The sequence below is a fragment of the Synchiropus splendidus genome, chromosome 11 (genome assembly GCF_027744825.2).
Source record: "Synchiropus splendidus isolate RoL2022-P1 chromosome 11, RoL_Sspl_1.0, whole genome shotgun sequence".
Taxonomy (NCBI): Eukaryota; Metazoa; Chordata; class Actinopteri; order Syngnathiformes; family Callionymidae; genus Synchiropus; species Synchiropus splendidus.
Window position 1 is genome coordinate 3,851,054 of NC_071344.1, and position 22,933 is coordinate 3,873,986.

Consider the following 22,933-nt stretch of genomic DNA (forward strand, 5'->3'; position numbering starts at 1 on the left):
CTACATTTCTACATTTTCTAAGCTTTTTTGTATCACTTTTTTTGGACTTTATAATATTATTTCTTTTTAATTTATTGTGATAAGTTGTGTACAGAGCATGTTACGAACACAATTTCCCTTGGCATCAATACAGGTTTTCTGAAAGGAAGCTTTCAGTGTTGGAAGTAAATTCACTTGTCTAATTTGGAAAGTCATGCCGGCTATCGTGTACTACATAACTCCACTGGAGATACTCAAGTATTAACTTCACCGCAGTTCGACCAGGGTGGGTTACGATGCGCAGTGGTCGAGGGATTACGGTAATGACGTCATACACCCGGGAAGGCTATTGTGCAGCTTCCTGTACAAGCTAGCTAACCTTTGACTGAGCCGTGTCGATTAAAACAACACATTTAACGGCAGGAGCGCGGACGAACGTGTCCACAAACATGCCGACGGACAGTCTGAACCTGGAGTCGCAACTGCTGTCCATCATGGACGTGCTGGTGAAGGCGGCGGTGCTGGAAATCAGTCAGCTCTTCTCGGAGAACTCGACGTCGTTGCGCCTTCACCTGAGCCAGAGCCTGAGGGAGAACGAGACCCTGAGGATGAGACTGAAAGTGATGAGGAGCGAACTCTTCACCCTGCGGCTGCAAACCAGAATCAACCGGCCAACAGGCCGCTTCACTCCAATCAGAGCTAATACACCAAAAACTCGCATCAAACCAAATGGTAACGACACAGAATTGTCGCTGCTGCTGCGACGTTTACCGCCCCCTAGTGTAAGCTAATGCTAACAACAACAACTCGGTCTAGTATTGTGGTCCAATAATACGATTCAATTTGGGTAGCATTGTAAGGCAGGTCAATCCATCCTTTCTTTGGTGATTTGTGTGACAAGCTGATTTTATTCAGCGTCATAGAAACTACATGATTGTCGAATAGTTGGATTTAACTACACCGTAAGGATCAGAGCTGGTTAAGGGCAAAAATAGCAAAGCTTTAGCTTTCTTTCATTTAAATCTGCTGTTAAGGTGATTTTTTTATTATCCACCAGTTGTCAGAACACCTGCAGTGGTACAAAAGCCAGTTCCGGATTCTGCCCCAAGCTACCTTCAGCCTGACTCAAAGACAGCCTCTCCTGTTAAGGAAGAAGTAAATATTTCACTTATATTAAACGTATTACACATCTGCACTTTTTCAGAAGTGTTTGTTCTTTTCCCAGTCTGCAGATGTCATCCTGATCAACGATGAAGATGATGTTGGAAGGTGTGCTCCTATTGAGGGTGAGCCCAGCCTCAGTAATGAGTCCCTCAGTGCAGTTACTGCATGCCTTATGTTTGTCAAATCAATATATGTAAACTGATATTTAGTGATGAAAATACATTTAGATTGTGAAGGTGACATAAGACGGGAGACAGATACTGTGCCGCAGTTGTATTTTTTATAAATATCATTACTTGCAGCAGATCATTTTTATTTGTGTTTTAATGACAAGACACCTACCATTTAGATCGTTGTAGTCACCAAATTATAATTTTTATTATTATGTCAGGTCATGTCTCATTTACATTAAATTTATGATACATTTTGCTTTAAATTTGTGCGTAAAAACATGTGTAAAGGCAGTCTTTCTGCAGTTCCCCAAAATGATTCTAGCTACTATCTTATTGTGTTGAATTGTTTTGAGTTAATTTAAGCCAGGACAGCTCACATTCCCAAATTCTAGCTTGTAATAATGACCAGCTCTTAACTGTAAATAAATGATGTCTCAGGTTTTCCGAACAATTTATTCACATTGTTTTTCGTTCATCCCTTTTCAGATGAAAACGATTTCCAAGGTTCTCAGAACAATGCTGTTATTTGCACAAACGCCGAGGCTGTTGGTAGTTCTTCTGACCTGCTCGATAATACTGAAGAGCTGAGAATAGTGAGCGTCCATGGAGGAGGCGAAGGGCCTTCACAGGAAGACAGCAATTTGTTCTTCACAGCGTCTGACTTGCGGGGTCTCAGCTCACTGTCTTCTGAAAAGGCAATCACCCATGATAGCTTTCTGAATTTCACGGCCAGTGATTCAGCTCCAGGAAGTGGAATGCCCAGAAACAGTCAGAGAAATCACTCCCCTCAAATAAATGTGATGAAAGCACTCACAGGAATTGAAGGTAAAGGAGGTCATCCAAGTCACATCAGTCAGCTGAGTCCCATGGGTCTCCAGTCTCCTGCCAAGTCACTCGACTGTGGCTTCTGCGGGGAACGTTTTCTAAACCGTGAAGACTTCATTGCACACCGAGCTACTCATACAGGCGAGCAGCCAACGACTTGCCCCATGTGCGGCAAGTCATTCGTGAACAAGAACACTCTGACCATCCACATGCGCATCCACACTGGGGAGAAGCCGTATGCTTGCGGGCAGTGTGGCAAACGCTTCACCCAGAACGGCAGCCTTAAGATCCACCTGAGGACTCACTCGGGGGAGAAACCGTACTCCTGCACCCAGTGTCCCGCCAGCTTCAATAACCCCAGCAACCTGCGAAGACACAGGATCACGCATAACACCAACACTTTGCTCGGACCATGAGCGATACAATATACCAATTTGTTTTGATTTAATTTAAGCTTAAATTGTTAGTATGAGCGCAGCAGATACCAAACTGGTATCATTTACCAGATGATCAACAATGTTTTAATAATTGTAATAATATGGAGTGAATCTCAAATGCCTTTCTAATGTTCTTTCCCCAATTATTTATTTTTTATAAATATAAAATGTGTGGAAGGATTTGTGTGACTTAACGCCTCATTTTCAAACACTATTGAAATTAGCTGTTTATCTTGGATAAATATTGACAGAATAGCATAAATAACATAAGATACACCCCTTGAAAGATTGTTCAACAAATAGTTTTCTTTATAAGCATATATAAATGTCGTTGATAAAGTTAGTGTTTAGTAGTGATGTTTTCCCTGTAAACAAAAACTATCTACCTCTGTATTTCAGCTTTATTTTATTTCCTTATGTTAACATAGAGCAATAAATTGTGTGTGTGTGTGTGAATTGCACAGCTCCATTTGTAGTTTGTATATTTATTATTAAAGAAATGCTGAAGCGCCCGTGGCAGTCTGTTTCAGTGTATGAATGGAAATGCTGTTTCGCCTGTAGAGTGCACTATTGTTTTTGTTATTTTAACTTGCGCACATGACGTTTGGGGGAAAAAAAGAATGTGAGGTGTTCGCTTTTACTTCTTCTAGTGTATAGTTATGGATGAATTCTATTTTGTAATTTACTAAATTAAATGAGATAATATAAAACAATACATTCTCGGTTATAAACCTTGCAATGTATTTTGATTATATAACTCTCAATAATTGAAAGAGTAGATGCAAAATAACATGAAACACTAAAGACAACCTGCAACAGCACTTTAAAAAACAACAACAAAGACTCAAAGAAAATGAATTAAAATAAAACAGCATCAACCATATGCGAATGAGGGGCGCAAGTGAATCTTGAACTAAATTATTTTTGTGTTTAACATTGACAATCCTGTCTGTAAATCGAGTCGCAAACACGTTTGTTTATGATTAAATTGAAAAGAGGATGTCGGTCACAGTGGCGGTAGTAGTTTTGTCAGGTTGGTACGGAATGTACTTCCACGGCAGACGCCACTTCCTCTATTGTATTTGGCTGTCAAAGAAGTTACATCAGTCTCTGATGTGAAATACTTTTAAAATAAACGTAGAGTTTATACACGTGTGACCAACCACCTGTGCGCCAGACGGAATTATCTTTGCGCCGTCATTACGGTCGCGTCACTCTTTGATCCCGCCCTCTCTTTGATAGAAAACTCGGCGATGTCGCTTCGTCTCTTGTAGTGAGCTTGACACAGAACCCGGGGAAGGAGGGGTAAGAGGGGAGAAAAGGCAGCGTTCACGGACTATTCTAAAGAAGACCGGAACGACCTGAAATTGCCCGTGTGAGTAAATCCAGCACCGCTAAAAGACGCGAGGAAACGTTGAGTTCACGCTAGTAGTGGCTGCATTGCAGCGCTGGCAAGGAGTGGCCAAAGAGACTAGCGTTCCCAAGCCACGTCTGTCTCCACTGTCGACCTGAATTGCTTTGTATACGCCGGGTTCTAGTTGAATTACGGTGAGTTATTACTATGCTTTCCTTCAGTCCGGTTTAATTCATGTGGACCTCGCTCACATAGTTGATTCGTGGTTGCTATGCTAACGCTTGGCGGCGGGGACCGCTTCCAGACGGTATGTGGGTTATTGTGATGCTAACGTAGCCGGACAGTTGAACCAGGTCATTACGGCTTCTGGCCGTGAATACTGATAAACTACTCTGTTTTAATGTCCATCACTGTCATTTATCCCGATACTGGTTTCAACAACACCACTCAAAACGGCAAAAGGCTGAATGTCGAGTTGTTTGTGTTAGTCTGGTGGTGCTAACTGTTTAGCCGTTGCTACCGAAACGGTCAGTTGGCGAAAATGCTAGCAAAGAATCCAATTTAAAGGGACTTTGTAGTATCTTTAAAGTTCTAAGAGTTAAAATGAGGCAAATAACTGTTGAGAAGCCTCAAACCCCCATGTTTTCCTTTTACCACACTAATCTAATGTAGTCGTTGACTATTTTTCCTGTGTGTTGACCTACATATAATGCATCCGATGATCAGCATTCATCCATCCGTATCTTATGTGTGGACTTAAATTCATCGTTACTGAGGTTCGTTTTGCTTGGTGAAATCATTTGCGGTCCGCCCCACGTGTATCATAATTCACATTAAAGCGGTCGCCTTTCCTTCAGCATAACGTTTTGCTTTGTGATGTCATCAACGATCAGTTTAGTGTGTATTCACAGTTATCGGCCAGTCCAGTTTCACAGCGTTTTCATGATATTATTTTGGGGTTTAAAAGTCACATTAGTGGCATATGGTCTGTTGGTTTGTAAACCTGTTAGGTGGGTCCTGTGTGAACATGCTTTTGGTTGTGAAAATCCAGGGTGGAGATAACTGACAGCACCGGAGATAGTAATCTGTACACATGGATTCATGTCGGGAATAAATTACGTTGATGAATGAAAATTCATGCTCATTGAGTGACCTAATCGTACCAAAGCATCACTGGGTACTTTCGTGTGTAAACCTACTGAATGTACCTCATATGCAGCCCTTAAAATATATATATATATATATGTGTATATGAGTGGATCTTTGTATGTGGACTTTCTGAAGTCATGATTTGATTGTTGATGCCTGCCGTTGAGCCCTTGGCTCAATTGTGTCTGCTCTTCCGAGGTGTTCAGCAGGTTAATCCCCAGTGACCCAATGTGAGTGTCTATCTCTATGCACGCTTGTAAACACGGTGTATGCGTGTGTGAAGAGGTAAGTGGATTAGGGCGCTAAAGCCTCAATCTCATTACAAGCCACGCTGGGTTTAAACGGTAGCAGTGCAATGAAATTTCATTAAAATGAATTATCAGGTTACCTCGAAGTAACAGGTGTCTTTATCTGACAGTAATTGTGTTGTTTCTACGTAGAGCAAGGCTGATGCCCTCCTGGTGTTAGCGAGAGTTTCATTAGGTTGACAAAGGCACCATTGTTGGGCATGTATGTGTGCACGCACAGATGTCTTCTGACAGGAGTGAGTGAGTCATGCTGACTGATGGTCCGGAATCCGATGAAGCTGTGTGACTCGTGGTGTGTCAGGGCAGGATCAGATGTTTGAGGAGTGTGCGTGTGTGGTGTTGACCTTTAAACCCTTCTGCTTGACATTTGTCAGTCATGTTTTCAGTCACCTAACAAGACCCTCTACCATTTAAAAATGGCATGAAAAATTCACCCAAACACAGATGCTTCTCATTGATTACTCAATTTTCATTTGACCAAAATGTTGTTGTTCACACCAGTCAGCTGTCCTATAGTTTGCAAATTAAAATATAAACTTCAGCACTAAAGACCTACTTTTTAATACCACATTGTTGATCTATTTCCTCAAAATAAATGAAACATAATTGAAGTAAAACAGCCCTTTAGTGCTTTAATTATTTATACTGGTTTTGAAAATAAACGTTAACCTCCAACTCATCTGACCTTCTCACTAGCCATGTCTGATCCTGTTTTGCAGTTGACCGCAAGTCAGTGACAGAGCCAGAATAGATAAAATGGCCAATCATAAATGTTGATCTGTCAAAATGTCTTGAAGTTTAGATATATTTGACAATGATGATTATATTTTTCTTAATATTTTAAGATATTAGTTATAAATCAAATGCAATTCACTGAGAGATTATGTTCAATGAGGATGTGAAAGCTTGTCATCATGGTCAGTGCTATTGTAGATAACAAGTTCACGAATAAAAGTGTGCAATGCTCATAGCAGTTATACATTTGTCTTGTAGTGAACATGCAATGCATATGAGTGTTGCCATCAAATCTATTGGTGTCTGGCATGTCAGCAGACGGGCCTTTCTCTTGTCTGAGGGATTGAAAGTGGCATCAGGTCTGGATAATTTCCAAATTACCAGCAAGTTAAAAGCATAAACGAATACCACAACTTAATTGATCCTATATAAAAGTCTACTGTCACTCGCTTAGTTTGACTTTATCTTGAATGCAATGTTCATTCTCTCTCGTCTGACGATGGTCTTTTGACCTTATTTCCATGGTTATTTTTGGTTTATCGTTTCATGTAAATGGTTGAAAGGAAAATGGCATATGAACATGGTTTAAATTTGTTGCATTTTCCAGAAGAGGAGAATAGTTCCTTTTACACGCTTCCTTTTTGGAACGTTGTTAATCTAACTTTAAAGTCTGAAGCGAATAATAACAAAGTGAGTGTAGGAGAATCAGGAAGTGGTTTGTGGTCCTGTGATTCTCAAGTGGGTCATTGGGGATTTTTGAAATTGCAGTCAGTATCTCTTAATGGACCACCAGTAAGACTTAAGATAGAGTGTGAACACCACATGCTCTTAAGCTTCTGTCAATCATTGGAGGTACAACTGTTTGCAAACCACTGTAGTTCTGTGATCCTATTACCCCCATCTCGTCTTGATCCACGACATCCTGTCTCTCAGGAAGTAGATGGAAGGGAAGGGAAGGGAGGGGAGTGGCGTTCAGGCTGCCCTGATTGTTTTTATTGTTCTACAAATCTTGCTGTAGACCTCACAAGGTCAAAATGAATAGCTGATTAAGGTGGAGGGTAATGAGTGAGGAATCACATTTATAAGTCTACTGTCATACTTGTTGCTTAATGTTCTCGCAATGTGATTCACACCTTGTCTCCTGTTGTCACACACGTTGTTCGGCCAATTTGGTTGACTGACAGCTGCGTATTCCCCCTGCATTCAATGTGTCTGATTGTCATCTAATCTTGTTTGAAAGATGACACTTTTAATGTTGATTATTATTGATACATTTGTCTGAGAGTTGATACTGAGACGCTGCAAAACACCCCGAAGTTGTGTCCTGTGTTTGTCTCCCAAAAATTGTGTGGGGGCTGCTGCTGTGTTAAAGAGTCAGGCCACAATGTTAGGAATGTGAGACTAGCTTTTATCTATCCTTATCTAAACCCCATCCCTTTCTCTATACTGCTTACTAACTCTCCCATTATTCTGCTGCTTTTATTTGTTTGCCACTCCACTGTCGACATGCCTCTGTCTTCAGGGTATAACAGCCCTGTCCTGCCTTTGACCATATATGGTCAGATGTGGTGTTTGATTCTCTCAGGTGGTTAAAACGCTGCCACTTTTGTTTATGTGACACCCAATCCTTCTATTGGCCCTTACTGACCTCACATGCAAATGCCAGTTTTGGCTCACATTCCTTTTGTCTTGTGAAATGCATATCAGGCACTCCTTGATTTTGTGTCTACATATCCCAGTCTCTTCCCGGCACTGGGCACTCCTTAAGGGGGTTTTCAGCTTTCGTGGGAATAAAAACTTGCGCGGGAATCATTTATCAGACAGAGCGACACACACTTCTCTAACAGTCAGAGTTTCATATTAAGCAAACAGTGACGTCATCATGGCTGTCTTATCTGGTGGATGGCTGAATTACTGTCATCAATTGTAGTCATCTTATCGATTCAGTTTTTGTGAGTTAATGTTTTTGTAGGTTGATGTAAAGTTATTTATCAACACATATGTTGTTCTGAAATAGGTTACCTTTTAAAAATGTGTTTAAGTAAAATCCTCAATACTTCTCTGTAAGAACTATTGATGTTGCTGCTTCAGTTGAGAAATACTGTCAAAGCTTATAACGGTATTACTGTAAAATGTGATTCAGTTGAGTTATTATTTATTGTTATCAGTTTTCTGACTGAAAAGAAATATTTACTTAAAAAATCTATACCTCTATACTTTTCTCAGCATGCTGCCATTGCTCAACTGCAGGTGACTTGGTCAGAGAGGGATGAGACACACTTTAATAACCTGTTCCGATATCCATCATTTTCAAGTTAATTATTGAGAGGAACTAATGGCTCTTTTGTATGTTTACATTGTAAATTCACAAACTAACTTGTTTTATTCTCCTGATTGTTTATCGGGGATGAATCCCTGTAACCTACTGTGTTTTGATGTTTGTGTTTTAATTGAGTCTTATTGTTGATTTCACGAGAGTACATGTTCCTCGTCAGAACAGGCAAATGAGCAAAAGTAGAGTACTTCGTGTATTTTTAAGAGTTGGACGAATCTGAGAGGTTACAGTCATTACCACCATTGTTTGCTCTGAAGATCAATTTGTTCTTGATTTTTAGATGATTTGCTCCAAGTAATCCAAGTCATTTTTTGTTTTCTCCTGAGATGCGTGACAGTTTAACAGAAAGACCAACAGTAAAACGTAGGCCCCCAGTTAATGCCTCGGTCAACAGGTCCTGCAGGTGTTTGTGTTTATTCAACTTTCAAGTTTGACCGTCAGGGAGTGAGACTGCTGCTGTCTCGGCTGATCGTCACTCCACTGATAAGAGAAGAAAGGCACCTTCTATCGGAGACGAGACAGTGTAAGGGCAAGATAGCAGGTCATTAGGTTAAATGTTTGAAGGAATTGTTGAGGGGAAGGAGAAAATTAGGGATCGAAAAATGTTTTTAACCTCAAGATTTTCTCGCAGTTGAACAGTGTGTGTTACTGTTTAGACCTTGTTTGAATCATGTGTGGGCATGGTTTGGCTCAGAAGTCTGACCTGACCTGACCTGAAGTAGTGCATGTTGTGGTGAGGGCTAATGCTGTAGTGATGTGGTTCAGAGTGAATGTCAGGTAGTTGTGCTTCCAAAGGCAGCTTGGAATGATGTTTTTTACAAGCTCTTAAATGATTAATATCCGCTTTGCTAGGTGTTATATTCTTTGGTCAACGAAATTGCTCAGACGTTCATGCTGTTGTTCTTGGAACTTGTAAGGTCAATGATAAGTTCAAGTTCAATGATCTTGTTTTTTATCATTCTTCATACATTTAGATTGTCTCCTGAGATTTTGTTAATAAAAATGTTTTGTGAAATGAGCGTACAATATTGCCCAAAGAATCTGAAATTAAAATTGCATTTGATGACTCTGACCTCAAAACAGACAAAATTACAAAGTCAGGCACTTTGGTTACAAAGAGCGGATTGGAATCAAATAAAGAATGTGAATTGTTTAAATTCATAAGTGGGAAAGGATGAATGGGAAGGTTTGTAATATGCATTAGGCGTACATGAAATCCATCATGTGTTTGTAGGAATGAACATGATGAGATAATGCATGAGAGAACCTTTTTTTTTTTTTTTTTACCAGTAAGCACCTGTTTTTGTCACTGTTGGTTTCGTCTTTCGTCTTGTAGAGTAAATAAATCTGCATCTCATGCTGTTGTGTTCCACTTAGCCATTGATATTTTTTATAAGACAAGATTATATCTCAGCATTGATTGTCCCATGTTTATTTTCCCATTTGTCAACTAGTTGGTTGCTCTCTGTGCAGTCTCAGTCAACAATGATATCATCAGTGTTTACTTAGCTAAGCAAACAGTCATGACTTCATTCCCATGTTTGATATAATTCTTTTAATTGTTAAAACGTTTGCAGATGTGCTCAGTGATAAAATGCGCTTCAATATTCCTCTCTGGGCCTGTGTTCCCCTGCTCCAGTTAAAAAACACACTGGGTGTGTCTGAACTTTCGGCTACTGTTCTTGTCTCTCGTTCAGTGTTTTTGTGCACACAAAGCCAGCGCACCCCCACTGACACTCTTGTACGATATTCCCACTATCTTGCTGTTTTTCAAACAGAGGTGTCTTCTGTTTAACCAACACGTTTTATTTCTCGCCCCTTTTCTGTCTGCAGTCCTTTCTTCCTTGTTGATCTTCTGATTTTGGGCCTTGGTGCTTCTGCAAGCTTCCACTGATGAGCAACTAGATCTCAACCTCTGACCTGTGTGATCTCGCACCACTTCTATCAAACTACGCCCACTGGTGAAGGTTGGTATTTCTCTGTCTGGGTTTGAAATGTACAGCTGTTTTACTTGGAAATGTTTCTTACTGTTTAATGGAATGTACTCTTTGTGTTTTAAACCACAGTGTTTTTAATTCTAGCTGCTCTAAATTGTTTAAATTCCATTGGAGTGTCCAAAAGGGAATTTATTCTGCCCCCTCAGCAGGGTGCTCTTATATCAAGTGTTGATGATAACATAACCTCAGGAGGTTACGAAATGATGAGGTTGTGAATGTGGGTGAACCATTGTAAAATAACTTAATACACCACCTCATTATCATATATTTTTCTGCATTAGGTTTTCCAGCACCATTTAGCTGCATGATCTTCCATTTTTGAGGGTTCGGAAGGAAATGATTGCCTTTCAGTGAGTTTTACGATGATCCTCTTGATATGATTGTTACCATCATAGACCACATAAGGATTTTTTGTTATTGGACTGTTTTTTTTCCCCATTTCCCTTTTTGCCAGAATCTGTCTGAGGGATTTCGCAATGATGACTGTGTCCCAATCATGCCAAAAATACTAGTAGCCCACTTCAAGTGAAATGCTGGCAAATTGAGATATGATCGAGTGGTTTCAGCATTTCCACTCCAGCATTCCATGAAACCTTTCATGTAACACAAACTGTTATAGCCATTTCATTTTAGGTTTCATTTTGCAGCGCAAGTAGAGTAACAGTCAACAAATTGTGTTTTAATATGACATGGGGATAATTGAAATATTTTCTGAGATGGTTTAAGGAAAGAAGTTCATGACTTTGGTGAGGTCACACCAATGATGTGAAATCATGACTGTTGGAAATGGATGGTGTAGTCGAGAGACAGACATTGTTGGTCATGTTCAGAGCTCGGTTTAGAACACCGCCCGGAAGGAAGTTTTGGTATTATACCGAAGGAAAAAAGTTGAACGTAAATCCGATTGATGCCATCGAATCTGAACTTAATAGAGGAGTAAATTGATTCAACATTTTTTTATGTGTATTTGTCAACATTCTTTTCATTGAATTATCTGGGATGATTATGGTTTTGTGAAGTTTGCTAGGACAGTGGCTAACTTGTGAGGACTCCCCAGTAATGAATGGATTTAGAAACAGCAGTCCTGGGAATAGAAAGATTTCCCAATGTATGTCTTGTATGTGTTTTCAAATTCTCTGAGGAACTCTGTAGAAAAGTATTCCACACAAAGGTTACATCTGGGAACAATGATGAGGAACAATGGGAATACCCACTCTACTGTCTTGAGATTCAATAGCTAGTTAGTATCACTGAATAAGTCATGTTTATTATCAATTCTGAGAGTTATGGAAGCATGGAACTGTGAGACAGTTTTGTTGACTTAATCTCTGTTGATTCTCATTGGTTTAAAATCAAGAATGTATTTCTTCCACTATATTGAGAAGCTTTGTTTTATTTTTAGTGTTATTCGATGCAATCAAAGGAAAAAAGTGTCAGTATTGTGTTGGGCAACACACTTGCATAGAAGGAACATATGCTCTAATTTTACAATTGATGACGTGATTGCAATGTGGTTACTGATTCATCTTCTCTTCAGTTAATTTTTCCTGTGAACTTCCCTAACAGTCTTGTGAAGTGGGCGAATGTTGGCATCAGGTTGTGGTCTGACTGGTGCGCAATGAAGTGTCTGAGTGGATGGGACTTCCGACAACACATGAGTCATCCTACTATTAAATTCACTCTGATTTTTGTTTGGGTTTATATCAGTATGTTGTGATTTTATGGTTACAGAGTTTGTTGGTTATTGAATTTAGAGGTGGAGTTGTTCATAAAAGATCAGTTCTCCATAGTCATATTGCGATAAAAGTGCTTGTTTTGTTTTGGGTTTTTTTTTTTACCGTTGCTCCTTACGGGTGTTCTTAACGTATGTAACGCCCCGTCTCTCCCCCTGGGGCCGTGTAGTGTGTATGGAGCAGTGTGAGAGCGCAGCGGCTCTGCTGGAGTCGGTCAGGGAGCAGGAGGTGCAGTTTGAACAGCTGACACGGGCACTGGAGGAGGAGCGGAGGAGAGTGGGCCTCCCCGCCACTAGCCCCTCCACTCTGGGCCGCCCTCTCCCCCACACACAGGTAACGATAATCACCATCAGCTCCATCCAGCGCCTCCTGTAGACGCCCATAACTCCATCTCTGACCTCAACTTTGCATTGCTCGTCCTGTGAACTAGTGCATCAGTCCATCCATTAATCGGCCTCCGACCCGACTCCTCTGCGCTCAGAGTATCTTTCCGTGTGTTTGTTTGTCTCATCGTTCCGTGTCTTACTGGTTTCACATGAGCCCGATGTTTTCGTCAGCTCGCCAAACATCCCCGTCTGGTTGCTTGCGTTGAAACGGATTCTGACATGTCTGAGGGCAGCCATCAACACACGCACACTCACCATGCCTCCATTGTCATTCACCGGATACAAGTGCACGCACACACATTTGTTATCCCTCGTTGTGGAATGCCAGTTATTTTCCCCTTCCTGTTTGAGCATGTTATGGAATGTCTTTTTTTTGTCATGCATGTCATACATAGCATGTTTTCTAAAATTACTCTTCTAACCCTTTCTTGAAATTATTTTATGTAAATGTAAATCACTTTTGAAACATCTTATTTCACTATCTGTTTCATGTTTCTTACTGTGTGCTTTAAATCTTATGTTACTGCCTCGGCTCAAGTGTTATTTATCATTTCATTGAGCAATGATTGTTAACTAGTGGTACCGGTCACTAACATTGCCTGAGCAAAAAAATATGCTTCTGTTTTGATGAAAATTGTTTATAATCCTGACTTGCGCATTTAATGATAATTTGATGCAGAGGTTTTACCACACTTAAACGCAGCATTATTTGGTTCATATTTATTGGTTATTTCGCGTCATATCTAAGGTTTAAGCTGTGGTATTTTTTTCTGTATGTGATTCTATATATTTTATTTACTTTTTGACACCAAGTCATGGTGGGTCACAAATACAGGCCAGTCACCACTGCCATATAGAACACTGTAGTTTTAGAAAGAATATGTGTCTGAATTCTAGTGATAAGGCATCCTAAATATGTCATCCTGTATATTATTCTCCAGATATTGTAATTGTAGTCATTTAGAAGTGTCTAGAAACACTGTTTCTTTGATTCCTTTTGGGGTCTTATCTTACCTTCAGTGAGGGACACACTTCAGTGACAGACCCAGACGGCTAAATGGCATTGTGTCAGACTGTTCAGTCATTGAAGATAAAGGGCGTCTTGTATTAAGTGATAAAGTTTTCTTTGTTTTGACTGTCTCAGAATAATTGGAATTCAAACAGCGAACCAGACTTGAGAGGAAAGGACAAAGGGATTCTTTAGAAATCACATTTTAGAGAAGTCTGGTAGGAGGAAGTGGGTACTTAGTTGGTTCACATTGGTTTAAACTGCACTTCCCTCTGCTATTTTATCATCATAAGAGGAAATGACTTCTGCAAAAAAACGAGGGCTAAGTGGTTTACTCACGCAGGTTGCTTTGAGCCATTTTGTGCTTCAACCTTAATTTACTGCTACTGAGGTATAAACTGATGTGCCCCAGGTTTTGTCCAGTTCAGTTCATTCGGCATGGCGATTGATGGTTATGTAAGAGATGAATGTTGTGAGAGTAAATGCCTTTGCTCTCCAGTGTGCTCCTCCTGTCTGCCAGTGAATCACACGCATGGTCATTTGTGTGAAACGGCGCAAAAAAGTGCTGTCATTCCCCAAAAAGTGGTGATTTTTGTTTGTAATTGTCATCCTTTGTCTTGCTTCTCAGAACGGACGGTTGGGAGATCTCGACATCGAACGACTGAAGCTAACAGATCCATATTTAAACGGCACACATGTAAGTTTTCCTACAGTGAGTGCATCACTTCCATGTGAGCAACGTTTCCATGCAATCAATGATACACCTCATTTTTGCATGTGGATCCTTCAGTACAGGATGGTGGACCCGGCACACGGAGCTCTGGACGAGAGTTACACGCCAGAGGAAGACTCACAGGAAGCACATTCCGTCTTCTCAGAAGAAGGGACAACACGGCGGCTGGACAATGGGGTGGGTCTTTGGAACCATGACTTGTGTTTGTTACTAACACGAGTTTGCACGAGTTGGGTTAATATTAACTGCTCTTTAATGACTTTCTTCTCAGAGCACACAAACAGTGCTTATAATAAGTCATGCCTGGCTGCATTGTCCTCCAGTCATTTAAAGATTTACCTTCACAAATAGAAACCTGGCTTCTTTTTCTGTTTTTTTTTGTTTGTTTTAGTTTTGTGTGACAACATTTACAGACCTGATTTGCAGTTCCTTTAAAATTTATCAGATGCTGACACAAATTTTCAGTCACTCGCTTTATTTTATCGAACTGTGAACCAGAAGTCCATCTACATCATTTGATGCTCTATTAATTAAAATTAATTATCTTTTTTTTTTAAATGAGAAATGAGAAGTGGCTTGTTATGTTCCCGTAAAATTCTGAACGGCAATCGGAAATAGTTTGTGTTTCTATTTTGAATTAAGTACAGCGCAATATCTTATATGTAAAGAGTCTTTAGTGAACGCACACATACACACACATATATATATATATCTCAGTATTAGACATCTCTCTTCATTTTTTTTTTTTCTGCTTGAGCCTTGTCTGCCGACTTTGTTGACCCAGCCCATCATGTAGAAGTTTCTATTGCGTCCACTAGTCATTTTGTTTTCCACTCCCGCAATGCTTACATTGTCCACTATTGTCATCCTTCTCTCTATCACAGATGAAGAAACCAATTTCACGCACAGTCCTGCCTACTGATGCGATGTCCATTGACGGGGGCATGTCTGTCTCTGGGATGGGGGGCTATAGCGCCACCCTGGACCGTCCCTACAGGCAGATGGCAGGGGAATACCCAACTGCTACTGTCCCAAGAAACTACCACTATGGCCCAGTTGGAGGTTACGATGAATACAGAGGTGGGCCACCATCCGAGGCCTACACAAGCCTCAGCAGGGGCACTCACATGGACGATCGCTACAGGTACAGACGACTGATTCTACTGTTGCAGAGAGAAATGTGCTGCTGGATTTGTGTCATCTTTGTTGTTGACTATTAGACAATTTCAAAATTTGACTCCCAATATTTGACCCATTTCCCTTTTTTTATTTATGATTGTGTAGTTATTAGAATAGAAATTCACATCTGTGTTGCATTGTAATATTGTATTTTACTGTGAGTGTGTTTTGTAAATATGTTAGAAGCAACTAAAACGTTTGAAGTTCATGTCCTGAAAACCATTTCTCTCCTTTTCTCCCAGGCCTGTAGATGGATACAGGACCCTGGATTCTGGTTACCGGGCTCCTAGCCGTCAGCAAATGGACCCCTATGCAGCACAGCCCCAGGTCAGTCGGGGAATGAGGGCATTAGGCTCTGCGTTGGAGATGCGATACGGCCATGGCCACTATGGTCTGGAAGATGACCAAAGAAGTGTTGGTTATGATGACTACGGTATGGGGCCACCTCCTATGCACCCCGGAGGCTATGGCACAATGCCTCGGCTGGGTGGCGGTCCTGGGGGGATGGACAGAAGAAGGCTGAGGTAAAGCCAACAAGTAAAAAATAAAAGTTAATAATTTTGAGTGACTTGAGCTGATGACCAGTCTTTGGTCGAAACAGAAGCTGTGAAGATACTTTGGATGGTGATATGGGAGGGGTCGACCCTTACGCCTGGGGCGTGCATGTGCCGATGGAGCGGGGGAGCATGGCATCCCTGGACAGCACCCTTCGGAAAACTGCTCCTGGTTCGTGGCGACAGCCGGAGCTGCCCGAAGTGATCGCCATGTTGAACTACCGTCTGGATCCTGTCAAGACCAATGCTGCAGCTTTCCTCCAGCATCTCACGTTCAAAAACGACAAGGTGAAAAACGCTCTGCAAATTTGCAGTGATTTGAATGAACAGTTCTCTAAACTGCGCCATTTATCTTTCAGGTAAAGTCGGAGGTGCGTCGCCTGAAGGGAATCCCAGCCTTGGTTTCGTTGCTTGACCACCCAGGCAAGGAAGTGCACCACTCAGCTTGTGGAGCACTGAAGAATATCTCTTATGGGCGAGACCAAGACAACAAGATTGCCATCAAGAACTGTGATGGAGTTCCAGCTTTGATCAGATTACTCCGCAAAACCCACGACCAGGACCTCACTGACACAATTACAGGTGTGGTTTCTGATCTCCGCTCCTATTGCAAGAAACGACTATTCCAGTGCAAAATATTTGTTGCCAGACCTGTTTTTGTAGACTTCTATTAAACTTTGATTTAAGCTATGAATGGTAAAGCGGTAGTGTCATAAAATGCAACATCTGCCCCCCTCTTTATGCATTTTGTATCTTTGCAGGAACCTTGTGGAACCTGTCATCCAATGACGCAGTAAAAATGGAGATCGTGGATCACGCTCTTCACGCCCTAGTGGATGAGGTGGTGGTGCCTCACTCCGGATGGGAGCGAGCAACCAACGGCGCAGAGGAGACCTGCAAACCGCGACACCTGGAGTGGGAGACCGCCTTGACCAACACTGCTGGCTGCCTTAGGTACTACACCGACCTGACAGTTGATAGTTGGATTTTTACCTGATCAAGTTCGTCTGTCTGTTCATCATAGAAACGTGAGCTCAGAACGCAGTGAAGCCCGGCGGAAACTGAGAGAGTGCACGGGATTGGTGGATTCCCTCATGTATATCGTTCAGTCGCAGATCAATCGCAAAGATGTGGATAATAAGGTTCCGTCCTTCTCTCCATTAACGTCCTTCAAGGGTCTCTGTTCTGTCGTTAAATGTGGTCTTCACGTTCCAGTTGGTGGAGAACTGCGTCTGCCTCCTGAGGAATCTGTCCTATCACGTTCACCGCGAGGTCCCCAGCTGCGAGCGCTATGCTGAGAACATGCCGCTCCACCAGGGGCCCATGCCCAGCTCCCACAAAGGCGGCTGCTTTGGCTCCAGAAAGGGCAAAGGTCAGTGTCTGACAGTTTGAACAACCATTGTTGAAGGGCGACTGAGAGAAGTGGCTTGTCAGCTTGTTGGTGACGGAAACGCCTACTGCAGTTTTTCACTCTGCCGCCTTTCCCTCTTGTCCCTCCCATCTTTTGCCCGTCTTCCCGCTGTGTTTAGATGAGTGGTTTTCCAAAGGTAAGAAGTGTTTTCATGAATGGTTTAAACTAATGAACGCACTTCCATCACTAACATCAAATATTATCTGAGAAGAACTGCCAATCCATCACACGCACACACAATGTCAGACTCTGCAGTGCATGGTCCCATCGCCCGTCTCACTACAGCATGGCTGCATTTCTCATCCAAGCCTGAAGCCTCGCTTCCAATCTCACACTTTGCTGATTTATTTTCTGTCTGCAGCAAAGAAGGACGGAGACGATGGCAGTGCTGACCAAGTTGACATTCCGAAGAGGACGACACCAGCCAAAGGTTTGTGTGTTGGCTATGCATTTTCGGATAGAGCTCACATGTCTCATGACAACCAAAACTTGACAACATTAAAGCCATGTTTCCATTAACAAGACTACCTTTTCTGAAGCTTAGTAATGTCGACAAATATTTTCTGTAGCAATTTTTATATTTTAGTTCAGTTTTACAGTTTTTCATGTTTCTGTTGCTGATAATTTCACTCTATATTCAGCAGAACTGCTGGAGTTGGAGCTTTATTGTATTCATGGATTATTCTCTGCTTTCTTTCAGGTTATGAACTGTTGTTTCAACCCGAGGTGGTCCGTGTTTACACGTCCTTACTCCGAGAGAGCAAAAACCCCTCGGTGCTGGAAGCTGCCGCTGGAGCCATCCAGAACCTTTGTGCTGGCAGATGGACCGTGAGTACTGCAGCACGTCCAATTGGTTGGCGTCCGTTTCACACACTAAAACTTCTCTTTGCAGTACGGACGTTACATTCGAGCCACCGTGCGTCTGGAGAAGGGTCTACCCATGATGGCGGAGCTGCTCGCCCACGGTAATGATCGGGTGGTCCGAGCTATGTCCGGAGCCTTAAGGAACCTCGCCATTGACAACCGTAACTGTGAACTGCTCGGTGAGACCTGGAACTGAAAAGATATTTAGCCATTCCACTGTGCTCTGTGTGGTGCCTGTGAAGCATGTTTGAGTGTAATTGAAGCCAGCGTGTGTCCTTTGTAGGGTTGCACGCTGTGCCTCACCTCGTGGCGAACCTCCCCGGAGGCCAAAGTCAATCTGGACGAGTCTTATCGGAGGAGACGGTGGTGTCCGTGCTGAGCACGCTCACGGAGGTGCTGGGCAACAGTTTGGAAGCGGCGAAGACACTAAGAGCCTCGCAGGGCATCGAGAGGCTGGTGCTCATCAATAAAGATGGGTGAGTGTGAAGTGAGGCCACTGAATGTGGGTCGGCAAACTCCTAAAAATCATTTTGGAAAACAAGTGCCTCTAAAAAAAAAAAAGCAGCTTTTTGCTTCCTGCATTTTGTAACCCCTGCTGCCGGAATAAGAGTCTGAACTGATGTGTGGTTGTAGGAAACGCTCCGATCGTGAGGTGCGCGGCGCTGGTCAGGTGCTCCAGCTCGTCTGGGCCCACAAAGAGCTCCGGCGTCCTCTGGAGAAAGACGGCTGGAAGAAGACTGACTTTATGGTCAACCTGAACCCAAACTCTGGCAACACGAACGGGCCCAGCACACGGGCCAATGGCACATACGAGGATAGCACCACACCACTGCTGGAGAGAGGTCAGTGTTCTCTGGATATCCAGGTCTAAAGCTTGAGATTTGTCAAGCCAAATTACATTCTGGTGGGGCTGGTGTTCGTTATTAACCATTCCTACATTCCCATTTGTTGCTTTTCTATGCCGTATTTTCACCACAAGAGGGCAGTACATTTGCACTGCACATAAGTTTAGATTTCGACAACCTTTACTAAGATGATTTCCATATTTGTTTGATGTAGTAATCAGAATGCATATCCCTTTATTCACTCCTCTTTTCAGGGGAGAAGCGGGACATGATTCCACTGAACGACCTTGGCCACGGTTGGTGCTCGCTTCCCTCATCATGATCCGTGCTTCAGACTTCGCGAGCTGACGCTGTGGTTGATTTGTTTCTGCAGAGGCGTACTCCACACTGGACCAGAGGGAGAGGAGACACACTCTGGACGACACCACAGACACTTTACCGGTACGCGTCTGACCTTGGTCTTGTTGGTGCTTATTAATCAACACTAACCCTGGACCACCTGCTTTCCTCTCAATCGCACCTTTCAACTGTTTTTTTCTCTCCAGCTTGAAGCCTCACATTTACTGATGTTTTTCTTTCCACTCACTTGCTCTTCCGTGTTCTCTCTTTCTCTGGTTGATTCTCAGCGAGGGGTGTACAGGGGCAGAAAGGGTTCCCTGCCCCTGTTGGACTCCTACGATGGTTAGCCCACCCCTCCTCCCCTCTACCCCTTCTGCATGTAAGAGCATGGTATGTTCACTGGCGGCTCGTCCTGCATGGACTCTGAGCTCTGGTCCTTTGTCTCTCAAACCTTCTTGTTTGTGATCGTGCAAAAGTTTGACTTATTTGTGACCAAACTCGACCCCTGATGTGACGTAAAGACGCTGGTATAGTATGGTGGTGCAGAGCAGTGTTAGACATGCAACACAGTGTACATGAGTTGTATCATGCAGATAGAAAACAATGCCGTGAAACACAGAGGTTACACTTCTGACCATTGCTCTTCTCCTCATGACCTTTTGAATTGTCAGTCTTTCAAAGAACTCAGAGGACACATGATTATTTTGTGGAACCAAATGTCACATTTGTGGAGTGTGAACAGAGAATCAGTTCCTACAAACAAGGTTTTTTTTATGTGAAGTAGGGGTCAGGACATTGCACTCATGACTACTTGTTTGTCGTTTGGTACACTCGCTCTCATTCTCACTCTTAAAATGTTATTTTTTTTGGAGGGGGCAATGCTACTTTTTTTTCATCAGCATACAGTTTTACTCATGCTTTACTTAACACAGTTTTAAAGGAAGTTTTTTAAAGGAAGTAAGTTAGTGATTAAGATACTGAATACATTCCTGAGTCAAATGAAGTAAATGTGCTGCATTCAACCTGTAAATACAGCAGCTTCACGACCTTTTAAATATGACCTGTTATCAAAATAGTCATTTTTTTTTTTTTGGACAAAAGCATCTCTGCCTTTTTGACCGGACAGTTGACTTCTCATCTGCTACATGCTCAGCCGCGCTAAACAGTTGCTCTCTTTCAGCACCCAGTCGAGCTCGTATCAGTTGCACATCTTCATCGCGCCTCACATAAATTACAATATGCCATACTGATACAGCAGAGTGTCTGTCTCTGTCTCGATGGCCACTTATTTATGCGGTTTTCTTTTCCGGCCTTTGACTTCTGCTTTTCTCTCTCGACAGAAAAACTGATAGTGTGCATCACCCAGGCGGGGCCATCCCTGCCCTACCACTGCTACTGAGGAGAGTCCATCTGATGCACAGGCTCTCCAGCAACCCCCTCTCCTGACCCTCCTCTGTGCAAACTTATGGGACTGGGAACACGAGGGTTTGGCTTCCAAAGAAAGTGATTTTTGTTTCAGACAAAAAAAGGCACAGTCAATATTTTCTTTTTTTTTCTCTCTCTCTCTTTCAACAAATGTGTTGTAGCAACTGAAATGTATTCAGTTTATTTCTAAATTATAATTATTCTGTAAAGGCAATCACACTTTATAGACAATCATTTAATGCCTGTCTTTTTTTTTTTTTTTTTAAATTCAACTTCCGGTGTCATGTTGACATTATTGCTGCACCGTAACAGCGAGCTTTTACGTAGACTTACTTCCACATAGGTTTTATATATAAATATATACTGTATATATGAAGAGAGAGTGGGACGCCTGCGTTAGTGATGGCTCTTTAATTTAAATCAAGAGGTTGAGACGAGACGAGATGTAGATGGAGATGTTGTTTATACAAGTTATTTTCCTGTCTAGATTTATTTTCTCTCCGGATTGTAGACCTGAAAGCGCAGGCGTGTGTATATTTGTCATACAGTGAACTGAACCCGTGTGTGTGCGTGCGTGCGTGTGCGCGTGTGTGTGTGTGTGTGTGTGGAAAATTGATATGGACCTGAGTCTTTTTATTGTGTGTGGACCAGACTTAAGAGACCACTTTTTTACTCCTCTGATGATAGCTTTGCTTTTGTTTACCATCTGCCTCTTTGTTCAACTGGAAACAATGACATGTGTTCGCTTTCAAAACCACACTTGGAACTGCTTCGTATCACCGAGAGTAAACCACTGATGGGAAGCTGAGATAACACTGTCTTAAAACCAAAGCTGGTGATTCAGGGGGAAACTTGTATTTGGAAGAAGGACAGGAGGCACCTTTTGGTCTATTTTCCTTTTCTTTTTATACCGTTATTTTCCACCTTCAGTCTAGTTTTTGTATTTTTTACCTTTTTTATTTCCTCAACGGTGGGAGCGGGAGTTCTGTTTGGACTGATTTAGCAACCTTTTCACGGACCAGTCTTCTTTTTTATTTCAATTCTCCACACACATAGTTGATTTGTAATGTCTATTCTGATGTACCGTTCATACCTGCCTTGGCTCTGAGATGTTTTTTTTTCAGCGAAGTATGTAACTGGTGAAGCTGTTTTTATAAATAAAGTTCTTTTCTTAGACAAGATTGCTGATGTGATTGATGGGGCGGAACCGTGTCGGGTAGATAAACATGTCTAATTAAAGTCTGTCCAATCTGTCGCTGGGTAACTCGATCCTTTCAGGCCCAACTGCGTGCTGTGCGTTTGTCCACTGACCCCCTCAAGTGTTTCATTTGACAAAATGCACTTGATGATGTTGATTCCTGGAAAAAAAAATGTGGTCACTGCTTTGAGGGGAAATGTGACCATGGTCAACCTAAGGGCGAAAGACTGCTAAGTGAGAGCTCATGTTGCACTCTGGTGACAGGGAGTTGCTGGAAGAGAGGGATGTGTCACATGAGTCCACCGCCAAATGTGTTTAGTCGTTCACAATCATCTGTTTCATTTGTTTTGTTTTTTCACATGCATTATCCACTGACGCAGAAGATGTCTGACTTTCTTGGTATTGAACTTTTTTTTTGTACCCGAGAAATGGGGATCTTTGAGGTCATCTGACTGACAAATGCAATCTGCTTGTCTTCAACCAGTAACTGTGTTTTCCGTTTCCTTTTTGGCACGGAAATGCTGGGATACCAGGGAAGCGGTTTTGTTGTTATGGCTGTCCAACTCTTGAGTACTGTTTGGTCAGAGCTGTCCACCCTGTTCTGCTTTCTTCAGCGTCTCTTCATATTCAAATAAGGTTTTTTCAATGATTTCATGATTTATTTATTAAATGCTTATGTTAGCTTGCATAGCTAGCAGGCCCGAAACCTGCCTCATGGAATGTAATGGCTTCTGAGAGTTTTGTCTGCTGTGACTGAGGAATAACATTGACACACCTGATCAATGTGCACGTGCTTCTTGT

General features: G+C 42.1%; 2 protein-coding genes across 9 annotated transcripts; both read left to right on the plus strand.

Moving 5' to 3' along the window:
* Positions 1-327: 327 nt before the first annotated feature.
* LOC128767356 (zinc finger protein 768-like) lies at positions 328-3,082 on the plus strand. Its single transcript, XM_053879350.1, has 4 exons — positions 328-711; positions 1,037-1,134; positions 1,205-1,265; positions 1,803-3,082. Exons 1-4 carry the CDS (start codon positions 429-431, stop codon positions 2,555-2,557), a joined length of 1,197 nt encoding a protein of 398 aa, XP_053735325.1. The 5' UTR covers positions 328-428; the 3' UTR covers positions 2,558-3,082.
* Positions 3,083-3,809: 727 nt separating this feature from the next.
* Positions 3,810-22,115, plus strand: LOC128767141 (catenin delta-1-like). 8 transcript variants are annotated; one of them, XM_053878916.1, is made up of 22 exons: positions 3,810-3,953; positions 10,293-10,426; positions 12,359-12,522; positions 14,213-14,281; positions 14,375-14,494; positions 15,202-15,461; positions 15,739-16,020; positions 16,098-16,338; positions 16,410-16,632; positions 16,812-17,004; positions 17,075-17,192; positions 17,266-17,422; positions 17,580-17,597; positions 17,823-17,891; positions 18,162-18,289; positions 18,354-18,504; positions 18,609-18,801; positions 18,959-19,167; positions 19,425-19,466; positions 19,544-19,611; positions 19,797-19,899; positions 20,850-22,115. In XM_053878916.1, the coding sequence occupies exons 3-21, from the start codon at positions 12,364-12,366 to the stop codon at positions 19,854-19,856; spliced, it is 2,760 nt and encodes a 919-aa protein (XP_053734891.1). In that variant the 5' UTR covers positions 3,810-3,953; positions 10,293-10,426; positions 12,359-12,363; the 3' UTR covers positions 19,857-19,899; positions 20,850-22,115. The 8 variants fall into 8 exon arrangements, with proteins under 8 accessions (XP_053734891.1, XP_053734887.1, XP_053734892.1 ...); XM_053878912.1 differs by having other exon boundaries at positions 19,797-19,851; XM_053878914.1 differs by lacking the exon at positions 3,810-3,953 and adding an exon at positions 3,962-4,126 and having other exon boundaries at positions 19,797-19,851.
* The last annotated feature ends 818 nt before the right edge of the window (positions 22,116-22,933 follow it).

What these genes read in the sequence shown, in the direction of transcription:
- LOC128767356 (XM_053879350.1), top strand. Translation starts at nt 429, where the DNA reads ATGCCGACGGACAGTCTGAACCTGGAGTCGCAACTGCTGTCCATCATG. An exon ending in AACTCGCATCAAACCAAATG is followed by an intron (nt 712 to 1,036) that starts GTAACGACACAG and finishes ATTATCCACCAG; the next exon opens with TTGTCAGAACACCTGCAGTG. An exon ending in AAGGTGTGCTCCTATTGAGG is followed by an intron (nt 1,266 to 1,802) that starts GTGAGCCCAGCC and finishes ATCCCTTTTCAG; the next exon opens with ATGAAAACGATTTCCAAGGT.
- LOC128767141 (XM_053878912.1), top strand. Translation starts at nt 12,364, where the DNA reads ATGGAGCAGTGTGAGAGCGCAGCGGCTCTGCTGGAGTCGGTCAGGGAG. An exon ending in GAGGACGACACCAGCCAAAG is followed by an intron (nt 17,892 to 18,161) that starts GTTTGTGTGTTG and finishes GCTTTCTTTCAG; the next exon opens with GTTATGAACTGTTGTTTCAA. An exon ending in CACACCACTGCTGGAGAGAG is followed by an intron (nt 19,168 to 19,424) that starts GTCAGTGTTCTC and finishes TCCTCTTTTCAG; the next exon opens with GGGAGAAGCGGGACATGATT.